This window comes from Barbus barbus, assembly GCF_936440315.1.
Source record: "Barbus barbus genome assembly, chromosome: 11".
Taxonomy (NCBI): Eukaryota; Metazoa; Chordata; class Actinopteri; order Cypriniformes; family Cyprinidae; genus Barbus; species Barbus barbus.
In genome coordinates this window covers 7,654,569-7,671,430 of record NC_136739.1, presented here as the reverse complement: position 1 = coordinate 7,671,430, position 16,862 = coordinate 7,654,569, and the positions used below count along the sequence as shown (strand labels likewise).

Genomic DNA, 16,862 nt, shown 5'->3' with positions numbered 1-16,862 from the left:
TATCAAAAACCCTAATTGAAATGTCCTTTCCAATCCCTGCTGAAGGATAACAGGTAAACCCATGTGCAAAGTAAGGTAGAGAAACACAGTGAGACGTAGACACAAATGTTGTGACACTTTCTCTCTATAGACTGAACCATCATATAGCTTAAAGGGACAGTTCTGTCATTACCTACTCACCCTCGTGTCATTCCAAACCCACTGAGACCAATAAACTGTACACTTCTGTTGTTTTCTATAAAAGCATTGCAAACTGCAAACATTCTTTAGAACGGAGGGACGAAAAAGTCATACAGATTTGAAATGACATGAAGGTGAGTATACAATGACAGGATCTTCATTTCATAAACTGAAACCTCTTACTGACAAATACATTCATCACAATACTGACACAATAGGACAAAACCCCTTATATTCAATATGCTTACATTCAAATCTACCTAATAAAATATTATGCAGGATTTTAAGATACCGTTAAAAATGTCCAGTCTCTGAATTTGCTAATTTCTCATAGTAAACAGAGGCTCAGCCAGAAGGAGAAAAAAGCCACACAATGAAGACCATGATATGAAGATCTTTTGCCAAAGCTCAGGATGAGTGAATCTTCAAAAATCACACTGTTCTTTAAATGATTCTATGAAGAAGCAGCTGTGAGCGCCGGCAAAAATGTACAAATGGCAAACTGATGATTAAGAATATTAATGAAGATGAAGTTCTATACCAGGGGAAGCCAGCTCTGCTCCTGGAGAGCTACCATCCTGCAGAATTTAGCTCCAACCCCAATCAAATATACATAATCCAGCTAAACACAATCCTAACTGAGGAATAAGGGATTTATTTAGTGAAACGATCAATCAGTATATACTGTATATATATATATATATATATATACTTTTTAACCACAAATAGTGTTTACAATTGAATGTTTGAGGAAAGTCAAATGCCCTTTAAAAAAAAAAGTTAAAACAATGATGTCGGATTATTTTGAAGTTGGAGGAGAACAATGAGATGGATTTTTTTGCCCTACCCTACCTTTTTGAATCTGAGTACACAAATGTTAAGCTAACCACGCGTGACGTTTCCAACGTAATGCTTAAAGTCATGGACTCGCATTGCAGAGCTAGTGCAAGACGAGCATTTGTGGTTAAAAAGTATATATATATGTTTTTTTTTTTTTTTAAATGACCGATTGTTTCGTAGGTAGGGTTGGAGCTGAACTTTGCAGGACAGTGGACCTTGAGGTCTAGAGTTGACCAGCCTTGTTCTAAAAGTACCACATTTCAACTGTACAGTAGGATTAAAAGTTATATTTCCTACAGTTATTAAAAAGTCTAAAAGTAATGGTTTATGCAGATTGTTCCTCATAAACGAGAGGCATGAAGGCCCCAAAAAGTGTTCTACCTCAGACTCATTCGTATTACAGCCTCACCCTTAACAACCTTTAAAAACTAGAGTGAAACGATGAGTTGACAATGCTGTTGGTGCCCCGGATTCAACTCTAAAACTAAATCTAACCCTAACCCAAACATCCGGTGGGTCAACATGAAAGTTGCTCCAGGACCAACTAGTATATGGATCCAGGAACACATCTTACTTGGCAAAATCACATTCACATCTACCTGTTATGGCTCCTTGCATGTTTCCAACCCAGGGATCTTAAATTTACTCCAGGGAGTGACAACATCACTCTGAATTTCTGAAGTATTCTAGATTATTGCAGTATCAGAACTGCGAGTAATTAGCGTTCTGTGCAGAACTTGGCACTGCAAAAGTCCCCTCTTGCTCAATACAGAGGCCGGATAATATCACTTTAGGGAAGAATATCCACCTTGTCACACAGCTAAGGCCATCTCAGGTTACAGAAAGAGAATACTCAATGTGGCATCACCGAGAATCACACCGCAATGATGTTTTCACACTAGCATGCTAGCAGCTAAACACTTGCATCCCTTCCTCATCACTGAGGTTCATACTCCCTCCTTCATCGTCAAGCTCATCTAGCTGCAAGCTTCCAAACGAGTACTTGTTTCTAGGGAGGGGGGATGAACTATGGGCGGCTTGGTTTTCAAACCCCAGCGATTGGCTGCAGGAACCAGTAGAATCCGCCTCTTCTGAGTCACTAGTGTCTGTTCCACTACTGGTGGAGCCGTCAATCATCTGCACAGCCCCGAAGCGCCGGTGCGGGGAGCTTGGTTTGAGATTGGCCTTGCCGGGAGGCGTGAGCCCGTTGGCCAGCATTCGGCGCTCCAACATGGCCATTCTCTCGGCACGGGAGAGAACGGGAGTGTGTGGCTGATTCGAGACGCGCATGTTTCTTTCTAACTGGCTAACGGTATTCTGGGACTTGTTTGCTGAACGATTCATAATTGGGGAGCAGCTACTAAATAGTCCCCCTCTTTCCTCCCGTTCTGCTTTTGAACTAAAGCTCCGCCTGGTGTGTCCATTATACTGGGCGTAGCTTAGTGAGCTGGTCCTGTGAATTGAGGAGGGGGTGGGGCTAGAGGTCAAGCTTCGGGTGCCTGTGTGGTGGTTTAAAGAGCTTTTTGCAGCCAACTCTTCCAATAGTGTGTTATGAAGCGGCCCATGTACCCTGCCTCCAAAAAATGGTGACTCGAAAATGTTAGAACTTTGATTTGGAGAAGAGGGGCTGGGATAGCTGTGGGCGGGGCTTGTGGCTTGGCTTACAGGGGAAAGAGGCGAAGACTCTCTCTGCCTGAACTTGCCTAAGTATCTGTCCTGCTGGTGTGACCGGGGCAAACCAAACCCGGTGCCGTAAGCGCTATCGCTGTTGCCATCACGTGTGTGCGAGTGTGACCTGCTGACCCGACCTCTGACTTCCTGTTCACTAAACTCTGCATCACTGCAGTCAATGTACGGGATGGATAAGCTGCTGCCTTTAGCTGCACGGGACGCCAGACCTGCTCGATCGACGGGCTGCTGCCAAGCTGCCGGGCTTCTGCAGTCCTCCTGAATGGGGTATGTTTGGTCGCTGCATCCGTTGCGCTGAGTCGATGGGGAGGAGTTTCCACATGGTCTTATTACCGCAGAATCTTCTGAGCTTACTAAAAATGAGCCCTCCCAGCTCTGCTTGACAGCCTGAGGGAGGAAGAGAAGGATGTGAGTCTTTCATCAGTAAGGCAAGGCAAGTTTATTTATATAGCACATTTCATGCACAATGGTAATTCAACGTGCTTTACATAAAAGGAAGTAAAATAATCATAAAAAAAAAAAAATCACAGCAATAAAACCAGAAATTTAAAAACATTTAAAATGATTTAAAAAATAATTTAAAATGAATTTAGAACAGTTAGAAATAAAGTACCTACACATTACAGGTTCCAGAGTATTCTGGGTTCTACATGAGTCATGGGCTATCAATCACTGAAAGTAATCGACTTTCATCAACATCATCATGAACAGCAGTGCAATTACAAAGGAAGTCTAGGGACCAGCATCCCAGAGGGTGTAGAAGCAGAAAAGTGACCCTGGACCACAAAACCAGTCATAGGGGTCAATTTTTTTGAAATTGAGATTTATACATTATCTGAAAGCTGAAAGGACAATACTTGCCTGAGATACATTTAAAAATCTGGAATCTGAGGGTGCAAAAAAATCGAAATATTGAGAAAATCGCCTATAAAGTTGTCCAAATGAAGTCCTTAGCAATGCATATTACTAATCAAAAATTAAGTTGTGATATATTTACAGTAGGAAATGTACAAAATATCTTCATGGAACATGATCTTTCCTTAATATCCTAATGATTTTTGACAAAAAGAAAAATCAATAATTTTGACCCATACAATGTATTGGTGGCTATTGCTACAAATATATCTGTGATAGAGTGATATCTGCTACTTGTGACTGGTTTTGTGGTCCGGGGTCACAAATGTGAGGCTTTTTCCTGAATTAAATGTATTTTTTGATCTTTTGATCTCTTTGATCTTTTTTATAAAATTGTCCTTTTTTAGGGCGGAACTACTTATCTATGTGAATGAAACTCTGGTAATGCCAGCACTTCGTTAAGGGTGGGAATGCTTTATGTGAATAGAAGTTTGCTGTTCTTACCAGGGCTGGATTATAAACAGGACCACTGGGATCACTGCCCTGCAGCCTCCAATGCTTGAGGGTGCCAGGCCCTTCCAAAGAACACTAGGCTCCTCTAGGGCCCAGTCCATTGATTCAGTCATTCATTTATTTTAATCATTTAACAAATTATACTAATTCAAATGTGCATTCAGTAGTTGATAGTGTTTTCGTTGCTGTTCTTACGGAAATTTTCTTTGAGGCCATACATAAAGTTGAAGTCAAAACTTTACATACACCTTTCAGAATCTGCAAAATGTTAATTATTTTACCAAAATAAGAGGGATCATACAAAATGCATGTTATTGTTTATTAAGTACTGACCTGAATAAGATATTTCACATAAAAGATGTTTACATATAGTCCACAAGATAAAATAATAGTTGAATTTATAAAAATGACCCCGTTCAAAAGTTTACATACACTTGATTCTTAATGCTGTGTTGTTACCTGAACGATCCAAGCTGTGTTTTTTTTGTTTTTTTGTTTAGTGATAGTTGTTCATGAGTCTCTTGTTTGTCCTGAACAGTTAAACTGCCTGCTGTTGAAATCCTTCAGGTCCCACAAATTATTTTTTTTTCCAGCATTTTTGTGTATTTGAACCCTTTCCAACAATGACTGTATGATTTTGAGATCCATCTTTTCTCATTGAGGACAACTGAGGGACTCATTTGCAACTATTACAGAAGGTTCAAACGCTCACTGATGCTCCAGAAGGAAAATCCATGCATTAAGAGCCTTTTGAACAGAATGAAGATGAGTACATTTTTCTTGTTTTGCCTAAATATCATATTTTTTCATTTAGTATTGCCCTTCAGAAGCTACAGAAGATACTTACATGTTTTCCAGAAGACAAATTAAGTTAAATTTACCTTGATCTTCAAATTAAAAAAGTTTTCACGCCCCGGCTCTTAATGCATGTTTTTTTTCTTCTGGACCATCAGTGAGCATTTCAATTTTCTGTAATAGTTGCATATGAGTCCCTCAGTTGTCCTCAATGTGGAAAGATGAATCTCAAAATCATACAGTCATTGTTGGAAAGGGCTCAAATACACAAAAATGCTGGAAAACCAAAGAATTTGTGGGACCTGAAGGATTTTTCTGAAGAACAGCAGGCAGTTTAACTGTTCAGGACAAACAAGAGGCTCATGAACAACTATCACTAAACAAAAAATAAAAAAAACAAACACAGCTTTCAGGTAACAACACAGTATTACGAATCAAGTGTATGTAAACTTTTGAACGGGGTCATTTTTATAAATTCAACTATTATTTTATCTTGTGGACTATATGTACACATCTTTTATATGAAATATCTTGATCCCTCTTATTTTGGTAAAATATTTAACATTTTGCAGATTCTGAAAGGTGTATGTAAACTTTTGATTTCAACTGTAATTAAAGGGGTCACAAGCTGAGAAATCAAAGTTCCCTTGGTCTTTTGACATATGTGGAGCACAAAACCAGTCACAAGGGTAAATTGAGATTTATATATCATAAATAACCTTTCATTTGATGTATGGTTTGTTAGGATAGGACAATATTTGGCCGTGATACAACTATTTGAAAATCTGGAATCTGAGGGTGCAAAAAATAATTAAAATACTGATAAAATCGCCTTTAAAATTGTCCAAATGAAGTCCTTAGCATTGCATATTACTAATCAAAAATGAAGTTTTGATATATATACGTTAGGAAATTTACAAAATATCTTCATGGAACATGATCTTTACTTAATATCCTAATGATTTTTGGCATAAAAGAAAAATCGATAATTTTGACCCGTATTGTTGGCTATTGCTACAAATATACCTGTGCTACTTATGACTGGTTTTGTGGTCCAGGCTCACATATAAGAGGTCACTGTCCTATAGACCCTTTTCCTGTTAGTAAACATTGTGACGTTTTTCTGTGGGCGGAGCTTAGGTTGTGGCAGAAAGACAAAATAGGTAACGTTAAATGTAAAATGTTATAGGTTTAAATAGTATTTCATGCTGTAATTGTAGGGCAAATATAATATATGCCCTATGAACTGCATATGTGAATATTATGTAGACCAATTGTTTAAATCACATTTATGCTTTAAAAGTAGATTAATCATAGCAGGTTTCATTCATTAGTCTGTCCGTTTAAACGTCTGCGTTTGGCTTCAAATGGCGTTTTTGACAACAGTATTCTATAAAAATGATTTGCATTCCGATTCTGACATCCAAAGGCACAACAATACATTTTATCTCTTATTCCTTGTTACCGTGTTTTTCTGCCACCACAATGTGCGCGCAGCTGCGAGTGACGTAACTCTGACATCTACATGAAATTGGTCTATAAAATATCCTGTAAGTTTCAAAACTCAAAACTTTTTTCATTAGTCAGCTTTTATTGGCCAAAACGGCAGCTTGTGAAATGTTCTTCTCTATGATGTAAAAGTGCGGATAAGCACCGCCTCCGCAGAAGTTCAGCACCTGTTTCGACATCACTGTCTGTTTAGCCCCGCCCACCGCACACTCGTGCATGTAGTGTAAATAATTAGAGAACGCAGATCTACACAGAAACCAAATGGCTCCGAAGACAACAAGATGCAGTGGAGTGCCAAATTATGGAAAAAAAATAGTCTTTGCATTGCCTTCCTTCTGATCACAATGTTAGGAAAGAGAGATTGAACTTTATTTTTAATGAAGCTCCAGACTGCGTCATTTTATGCAGATTAGTTTACAAACAAGGTGAGATTCGACACAGGGTTTTTAGAAAGATTGAAACTAAAAGACGATGCTGTGCCAACTGTATTGGATCCGCAAACACATAAGTGTGATTAACTGTTGTTATTACATGGTCACTATTGCTTTGTCTCTTCTTACAAATCGTTTGACATGTACTGAGTATGTATGCATTTTTAACCTAAATCACAGTAGCGTCCATCTGTTAAGAATGTAGGCTGTCAAAGATACACAACTATTAGCCAATCATAGCAGTGGGCGTTTACTTCTGTGTCTACAGTCCGCCACGCCCATTCAAACAGAGCGTTCTGATGAAGGGGGTCAAAACAGGACAGAAACTAGCCTCTAATTTCCTCTAAATTATGATGGGTTTTTTATATAAAAATATTGATAACATTATAACTTGGGCTTCAGAGATCAGTAGAAAATTAGTAAAAAGGCAGTTACCCTTTAAAACACTTTTTTTTATGAGTACAGACTTCATTATGTTTGAGTATATATTTCTTATGTATACAACTTTTTAAATTAGTATTAGACTTCTGAATGCACCTTTAATATTTATCTTCATTTATCCATCCATTTCTAAAATATTTGCTGTGCAACTTAACATCATTATGCACCAAATGCTTTAGAGTGAGCTTAAGTTGTGCGGAACCCAAAACATTCCTTATGATTATCTCTCTTTTTTAAAAATGGCTTGAAAATATGTGAAGACACTAACTTGATTTGGCACTTGGTGCTGTACAGAACGCAGACGTGACATACTGCTGTTGTACTGCACTCGACTGTGTTTCCTGAAAGACAGAACAACAAAAACACAAATAATGAACCACACAGACTTACAAGTTTCAACACTAATTCAATCTTAAAGGAATAGCAGTGCAGAAATGTTGACTTTCCATTTATTAAAATAACAGATCAGGCTCACCTATCAAAGGGCAGTTTTTTAAACTCATTTTCCTTCACATAATCTATCACCTGCTTCTGTGTCCGACCGCTGCAGAGAAGAGGGGGTAATTAGTCCAACTGGATTTCACAACATTTTGACGAGAGAAAAATAATACACTGCAGTTAAAATTACCGTTAAGTACTTGCCATGTGCTTCAAAATAAGTGTACTTCTTTAAAGCATGACACAGGACTATTAAACATAACGATTGTACTCACTTAAGTTGCCTTTTATTTCATTAATATTACATTACCTGCAAGTACAGTTAAAAAATACTTTTAGATTTGAAGTACACTACAAGTGCACACACAATACAGTTAAGTGCACTTCTTTTCACAAGGGTTCACACTTCACCCCCAGATAAATTCACGCATATAAATGTTACCAAAAGCATTTCGCCAGTTCAGTACCTGAACCTGAAGGAAGAGCCCCTGCTGAACAGCACCGGTTTGGGTTTGGGTCTGGGCTCCTCAAAGAGCCTGAAGAAGGCGTGATACTCCACACAGATCTTCCAAAACATTTTACAGCAGTCCCGACTCTCCATCAAAAACTCCAGCGTATCTTGATTAACATTCTGCTACAGGACGAGACAGACAGAGAGTCCACATTACAATTCGACATACTAATTGAGAGCTTAATATAATGATTCACTCATACTACATGAAACTCACAGTAGGGTCTGCTCTTAGTTTGATAAGGAACCTCCTTCTCTTGAAACTCAGCTTGCGGATTTTAGACCAGTTGAAGTTGTTGATCCTGTTGTGTCCCTGAGTAAAACACAATTCATGTCATGCTTTTGTTCATGTATGCCTTTGTGTGTGTGAAAGAGGGAGAGAGCGTGTGATTGCATGCACCTGAAACACAAGGACGCCGCCGTGTGCTACAGCCAGGCTGAGTTTGGTTCCTTCTCTGTCTTTAGCAGGATGGAGTCGGATACCGTACATCTCCAACCTGCACGCCATCGCCAGCAACCGGTAATCTGACTCTGCTGGCATTTGTCCACTTATAAACATACACAAGCACAAGTTATAACACTGCCTGGTGTTTTGCTATATGCTATACTGTACTTTAAAGGTTAATTAATTTTGTCTCAAATTGTTAAAAATTACTTCCAGATGGAAATGCATAATCAACCCTGTTGAAAAAAAAAGCATATGCTAGATAGGTATGTTTTGAAGCATGGCAGCTGGTTTGGGCTTGTTTAAGCTTACCTGAGCAGGAGCTAGTTGCTTAGGACCAGCTTAAACCAGCCCATGACCAACTAAGGACCAGCTTAAACCAGCAAACCAGCTCCCATGCTTCAAAACATACCTAACCAGCATATGCGTTTTTTGTTTTTTTGTTTTCCAACAGGGAAATCAAATAGATGCCTATGATCTATTGTAAGTGCCCAAACAGTGAGCCTTAGTGTTTTGTTTGGGAGACGCACATGTGTTTATGGTGGAACTCCATGATTGTGTCCATCAGGGCCATCTGGTCAGGGATGTAGTTGGTGTTAAGTAGATGCTGTCTACACTGAGTTTCCTCAAAATCCCCAATCTCAGCTAAATAAACACACACACACACACACACAGACACACAGGTTCACTATGAGTAAATGACTTGACAGAGATAGAAGACAAAGACAGAAAAAGAGACAGAGAAGGAACAGGATATATAAAAATATTAACATACATATCCATGGCTTTATAACCTTTTACTGAATGATTGTCCAGTTGGATTACCGTATGCGTTAGTTGCCCTTATGTGTTTTATACTATATGGCACTTTAAATGAATAGGGAACAAACTGTATAAATTTTTTTAAGTAATAGATAACTATGTTCTTTAGAAATAGGATTATTTATGTAAGATAAACTATTATCTAACATAAAATAGCAACAGGTAATTTTAGACATAATTCATTGAATTCAATCACTATATCATGCAATATATCATAATATTTGACCTACGGAGGTCAAACCATTTCTGAAATCTTTTTAAGCTGTTTTGTCCCATAAGCGCAACAATAAATGGTATCAATTGCAAGACTGTGCAGAGTCTGTGCATTACAGTGATTTTACCAAGGTGTACTGATAAAACCTCTTAGGCAATAATAATAGTCACAATAAAAAAAATTCTACCACATAATAGAGTTCATTAACCTGACTGAAGACTCTCAGTTGCCAAACAAAATAGTAACCTGATACATTAATACAGAATTTTATTAACAGTTGTGTAGTTACAAGTGTGTATATGGGCTATCTGTTTTGGTTAAGGGTAACTACCCTAGTAAAAAAGTAATATATTTTAAATACATTTATTTCATACTAAGTATAGTTCAAATCTATTAACATATTTACTGACATATTGCTTGAGACCATACTTCTGCACAATTAAAGTGCATTAAGTACAAAACTAGTTGTTCCAATTTAGCAGACTTTAAGTATACCAGTTTAGTATACCAAAAGAACAATTGCAGGGTATTTTTATTGAGTATATAAATATGTAGGCTAAATGTATTAGTGTCAGGGTTCTGTCACTTCGGTCTAGTGTTATTCAGTGTTTTGTGACCTGACACTCCCGTCATGTTCTGTTTTCACGTGAGCGCGCAGTTTCGAGTGTGACCGTGTGCTTTTCTTGTCTTCTTGTGTTGTTGCACACACTTCGTGTTTTTCATTGGCTGCATGCTTTCATGTTGTGACATCTTGTGTGAACACGCGGCTTATGAGTCTTCTCATTAGCTGCGTGTTTGTGTCTTGTTTTGCACATGGCCGGTGATTTGTTTTGCTGGCCATGTGCTTGTGTTTTTTGTTTTGTATGAGCACATGGCTTTTGTGTTTGTTTCCTGTGTGCCATGTGCTCTCATGTCTATTGTCTTGACCCCACCCTTCTTTTTTCCTGATTATTGGTTCATTTGCCCCACCTGTATTTCCCTCGTTACTTTCCTCATTTTTTCCCTATTTATTCTCCTTGTGTTTGCAGTCCTGTATCAACACTGGTTGTGTCCTGCCCTGCCTTGTCTTGCCAATTTGCCTTGTTGCCTGCTGTTTTTCCCCCGACGGGGTAGATTTTGTTGCTGTTTTGTTTGTTTTATTACTAATAAAAAGCCCATTCTCCTGCACTATTGAGTCCTCGCTCCATCCCTTCACCCCACAACCAACAACCATGTACTCCAAATACATTTTAGTATATACATTTTTCACTAGGGTAGTTAAGGCTGCATCGCTTTAAACAGACACAATCACAATCAGCATAACTCACACTGGATGATATGAGAGACCAAAAGAGCAGCGCTGGAGTCGCTACACGTGAGACGTCCGCTGGCCAGATCCTGCCTCACCTGCAGCGCAAACAAGTACCTGAGAGAAAACAGGCATATAAGCACATGTGAGAGACACATGAAAGCCACAATGAATGAGCTGAAGGCGAGCGGAAGAACAGCCTCACCTGGTCAGCTCCTCCAACAGCAGCGAATGATCAGGGGGGAAGAATTTCACAACAAACCGAAGGACGGTGTGCTTGAGCCCTGGACACACACACACAAACACACACACACACACTAGGGATGTAACGATTACCGGTTTGACGATAAATCATGATAAAATTCCCCACGGTTAGTATTACCGTTTCATATTTTAATTATCATTAAAACCGTATTCGATTACCGTGATTTGAACAACTCGCGATACATAAATACTGTCCAGCATAAAGCAGAATTTTCAGTAACAGTCTCACGTGCGCATGGCAGCAGAGTAGTTTCATTCTGAGTGAAAATAGGGCGGAAAAGCTGGGAGGTTTTAAAAGAGTGCTGAGGGAATTATACAAATGAATATATCAGTGAATTAATTATATGAATGTACCTCTGAAGGATCTGACTGTCTTCAGAAACGATTCGATGGCATTTTGTTTTCATCTTAGCTCCATGTAATATCTAAAGGAAGTGTTCTTAAACACAATACTGCTTTGTTCGCGGGAATCAGCTGTAATTCAGCTTTTCCATATAAAGCGCCACCTGCTGCCAGAGAGTGGATTTACAGACACTTATTTACATTCAGTCTGTGTGCAGTTTCTGTCTGGCCAAAAAACGGACCAAATTTGCATGTCCTGCTGTAAATTTTAACCGGTTGATGAAAAACAAGCTTATATGGATTCTACACATTTAAACAATTCAGATAAGCTATATAGAATTATTTATGGAGCAAATAAAATGCATATAATAATTTATTAATCAATTATCATTTTAACTCAACTCTTTTCTTTAAAGGCTGAAATGTGAGGTTTACCTTTATATGAAACTTTTTCAAAGCTTTATTTGAACATTTACATTATTTGAACATGCTATTAAACTGGTGTCAGTCAAGTTGTCATTTAAAATCCAGACCTCATTGGTAATGTTATTGTTTTAGTGATTATGCAAACAAAAAGTCATTCTATTTGCTGTTTGTTGATTTTTAAGTATAAAACTTGGTGAAGTGATTTATGTATCGGTACTTTTTGAGCATCTCCAGCACATTTTAACAATACCGTGATAATACTGATAACCGTGATAATTTTGGTCACTATAATCGTGATGAGAAATTTTCATACCGTTACATCCCTAACACACACACACACACACACACACAGAGAGGGTTACGTTTATATAAGCCTAGCATGAATGTTTTAGACTCAGATCATTCAAAAATAGAGACTATGTCTTGAGAGATCATAGAGAGATACTAAACTCTCTCTCTCCATCTCTCTCGCTCTCTCTCTCACACACACACAGCAGTGAGGCCTCTTACGTGTGATCTGCTTTCTAATGGGCTTTAGTAAATCCAACCAAACCTGTGGAGTAGAGCACACAGCAGAGATCTTTAAACAGGCCTCAAAACAGCTATTTTCTGTTGAGATCATTGAGCTCCTACAGCAGCAAAAATCAACTTGTTTAATTATACGGGTCAGATAAATGGTGGAAAATGGTCCTAAAAAATTATTATGACTGTATTTGGTGTAAAAAAAAAACAGATTTACCATTTTTCTGTGATGGCTCTGGAACTCCAGGCCAAAGTAATCCCCCTCAATAAGGTTCAGATGCAAGCAGACCATCTCGAACAGAACCCGGCCCGATGCTCGATGCTGTTAACAACAAAACACAACGATGACTTTCTAGTTAGAACGAATTAGGCTTGATATCAAAACCTCTTAAACTCTTTTGCTTCTGAATCTAAGGTGCTGCAAAGGAGGACTATTAAAAAATTTGAAGCACAGCATTCAAAAATACAAACTATTGCATTTAGTATGTTAGTCAACACATCAAAATATAAATAGTTTTGTAAAGAATGACAAATGCAGTAAAACTTTTATTTGGACATGATTACAAAGTGCCCTTTTTTAAAGTGTACTTAAGTGTATAACGAAACAGTCATGAAAGTGTCTCTCTTTAAGAACTTTATTTTATCTGCAGGTACAATTTTCACATTCAATATGAATAAACAGACGGTAAAACTTTAGATTAGGGAACACATATTCACTATTAACTAAGAGTTTTCCATCAATAAACTCCTAATTTGCTGCTTAATGATATTAAGTAAGGTAGTTGTTGTAGTTGTTAAGCTTAAGGTTAAGGGATCTGGAATAAAGTCATGCAGAATAAGGAATTAATATGTGCTTTATAAGTATTAATAAACAGCCAATATGCTAGTAATATGCATGCTAATAAGTAGGGCTGTCCCCGAATAAAGATTTTTCTGGTCGACCAGTAGTCGTCATTTGAAGCATTAGTCAACTAATCGCACGTTTATTAATAAACGATTTAAATCATAATAATGAGCCTTTAATTGCCTACATAGCCTATGCGCTCAAGTGCACACATATAGCTTGCCGCAGCACAGAGACTTTAATAAATGACTATGAATGTGTCAGGGAAAAACAGTAAGGAGACTGCATTAACATTTTAATAATTTATTGATAAACTAGTGCTTTCTTTGTTTTCTGTTTAAGAGATGAAGTCGGCAACACTTGACTCATCATCTTTGCAGTAGTGGATGCTCCTGTCTGCATGTTTCATACGGATTACATAATCTGAGAATATTTGTTTTCCATTTGAATTGGTTCATTTGAAAGTTGACATTTCGCTCTCTATAAATATATTTTTTCATGTCTGTAAGACAAATATACACAGAGTTTTGCGTTCAAGTTCACAGAGACTGAGACGCCAGAAAGCGCATCCTGTTTGATTTTTGATTTTTTTTTAAAGCGCAATGTTTTGTTGTAATTGTGAGTGCACAAAAGTAAACGTAGAGTTTAGAGTACAGATTTGAAAAATGTATAACTCTTATCTATATGAGCAAAAATGAGGGAGTATTTTAAGAGCAAGTGAGCGCACCGGCGCCTTCATCTGTCCTGCAGTGAGCGCTACAGTTCAGTTTCCACACTCCGCACAGACACTTGAACAGCGCACATTTCTCTAGATTAACATTAGATTGAGCGGCCATGTTACATTGCTGCTACTTACATATTTCAGATGACAAGCCATATTTGAGGTCGATAAATGATAGGCGAGTGTTTGGATATCCTGCCCGATGTAGCCTACTGTATAGACCAGCCGTGGCATGACTTCGCCAATGTGGATTTTTATTTATTTATTTATTTATTTTCTGCGACTAAGCAACTAATACAATTTTGGTCGACCAAGCTTCTTCTGGTCGACTAATGGTTAATCTATTAGGGGCAGCCCTACTAATAAACAACTAGTTAATAGCAAATAGCAATACTAAACAGGCTTCTATTTCGTTAGGAAAAATCAGCATCCTAAACAGATGCAAAGTTGTGAATTTGTCTGTTCACACTCAGCGCAAAAAAAGTTGCATAATGTGGCAAAATTACAATCAGAACATGTCTAGAATTTTTGGCCAATGAGATCTGATGGATCTGTGTAGTGCAACATGAAAAATCAACACCAAATAACCCACAAAGCATCTTATTGCCTGTCGTCAAATATTTAGAACTGAAACAGAATGGATAGAATTTATTGCTTGTTAGAATCTGTCCTGTTCTACAACAGCTCAGACTGACTATCCAAACAATATTCAGACATCCCCAGTACTAAATTTTGCCCTGCCCCCTACTGAGGAAACACAAGTCTGAGCAAATATCTGCAGCAATGACAGTGAGATCTGAAACATTCCACCCGGTTCCCATGGAAGATTGCACAGTTTCCATGGTTATCATAACCAGGGGCAAGTAACTCCCCATCTCACTGCATAGAGACACATCATAAAGACAGAGACAGAAAGTGGTAAAAGAGAGACAGGTCATAATCACAAAAAAAGTCACAAGGGAAAGACCATCAGAAAGGAAAGCTGAACAGAATAGCAGAAGAGGGTGGAAAACAAAGATACAGTAGTTCTTAAAATAGCTGCCTGGCTTTTATTATTCAGGTCCTTGTAGGTAAAAACGAACAACGTAAAAATCAATATTGAAAATATTTGACAGTGAATGTCATTATCCTGGTCTGTGCACTTATATCTTAAAGATCTCATGAAATAGCTTCCCCTAGTGAAAGGAAGTACACTTCAGAATACTTTAAAAACTGTATGGTATAAATAATATACTTTAAAAGAACAAATGTAATGTTTTAAATTTCAGACAATTAAATGTATGTTAATTGCAAATGTAAAATCAAATATATGTAAAATGAACTATCACACTACTGTTAAAATTATAATCAGGTACTACATCTGATTTAGTATATTAGTCAACACATCAAAATAAGTGTACTTCTGTGAAGCATGGCAAAAGATTTTTAAAACATGATTTGAAATGTACTTGGCATAATGACTAAGTGCACTTTTTAAAGGTTTACTTAAGTATCATGAAAGTGTGCTCTTTTGAAGTACACTTAAGTTGACTTTTATATCATTATTATATCTGCAAATATATATATATATATATATATATATATTTTAAATAAACTTTTAATATTTTAAGTACAGTACATTGCATATTCATTCAATACAATTAAGTATACTTATTTTACACAAATGTTGTTGACAAACACAGTTTTCATGTAATGATGTATTTCCTGTTGAAAGGAATTTGATTTGTTACTTGTTATTGCTAGCCACCTGTCTTATTAGGGGAAGGTTTTTTCTTTATAGACAGTATTTGATTGGATAAACATTGGGATACACTCCTGAATCCTTATTAGTCAAAAACTCTGGAAGAGAAAGACTGTGAATTTCAAATGTGTACTTGCAAAAAACTAATTTACACTAGTACATAGATGACATTAATGCAAGACATGGATTAAAAGCCACAATATTTAAACCTTTTGTAGTCACAGTGTTATCTTTTTGGTCAAGAAAGATAAATGCACACATCCGTTTGTCTGTCTCTTTCTTTGTCTTTCACTCTACAAACAGAACTGACCCATTATATCTAGTTAACATGAGCCAAGTCAATGCCTGTGAAAATGCCACAGGCATGTGTGTGTGTGTGTGTAGTCTATTCATTAACTCAGCCCTGCAGAAACCAGTGTTCAGTTGGTGGAAAATCACCCTGAAGCATTTGTTCAGCCCTCTTGGTTTGCAAGATTAGAGATATTTTCCAAAGAGAGTCGTGTACAGACACGAAAACGGCAAATGGTCTGGTATATTCGCTGCCCTATTGTGTCAGGAGGACAGATTGTCTTTGCCGTGTTTGCATCTGCCTTAAAGATATGTCATTAAAGATCAAATCACAAACACGCAAACATTATGTTTCACATCATTAAGAAAATATTATTTTCTTTCCTTTTAAATGCCATTAATCAATCAACTTCAATAATATCAGTATTAAGAAAGTAATTTGGATTAAATGATGGTTTTAAAGGAGTCAAAAGATCATAAATAATATAAGTTTTTGGCAGATTTTTAGCATTTTTAACTAGTGAGGACACATAAAAAGTTGGCTCCCTTTGGAAAAAAAGTACACTTAATTGTATTGAATGTTCACTTCAAATCAAATCTTAAAAGCATTTATGAAAAAAAACTGTACTTGCAGATAATATAATATTAATGATATAAAAGGTGACTTAAAGTGTACTTATGGATCCAATATAATAATAAATAAATAATAATATAAAAATAAATGATACCTTAAATTATGTGGA

The 16,862-nt window shown here is 37.2% G+C and overlaps 1 protein-coding gene across 1 annotated transcript in view; it reads right to left on the bottom strand.

The window, feature by feature from the left end:
• LOC306876790 (FERM, ARHGEF and pleckstrin domain-containing protein 1-like) overlaps positions 1-16,862 on the bottom strand; it is a gene marked incomplete at its 5' end in the record, with an annotated part of 61,357 nt that overhangs the window by 23,783 nt on the left and 20,712 nt on the right. Inside the window, 11 exons of the mRNA XM_079428197.1 lie at positions 2,919-3,096; positions 7,522-7,594; positions 7,729-7,797; positions 8,159-8,325; positions 8,420-8,515; positions 8,603-8,750; positions 9,178-9,292; positions 10,991-11,088; positions 11,177-11,255; positions 12,514-12,556; positions 12,743-12,847. Coding sequence (XP_079284323.1) covers positions 2,919-3,096; positions 7,522-7,594; positions 7,729-7,797; positions 8,159-8,325; positions 8,420-8,515; positions 8,603-8,750; positions 9,178-9,292; positions 10,991-11,088; positions 11,177-11,255; positions 12,514-12,556; positions 12,743-12,847 — 1,171 coding nt within the window. The remainder of the gene's footprint in view (positions 1-2,918; positions 3,097-7,521; positions 7,595-7,728; positions 7,798-8,158; positions 8,326-8,419; positions 8,516-8,602; positions 8,751-9,177; positions 9,293-10,990; positions 11,089-11,176; positions 11,256-12,513; positions 12,557-12,742; positions 12,848-16,862) is intronic.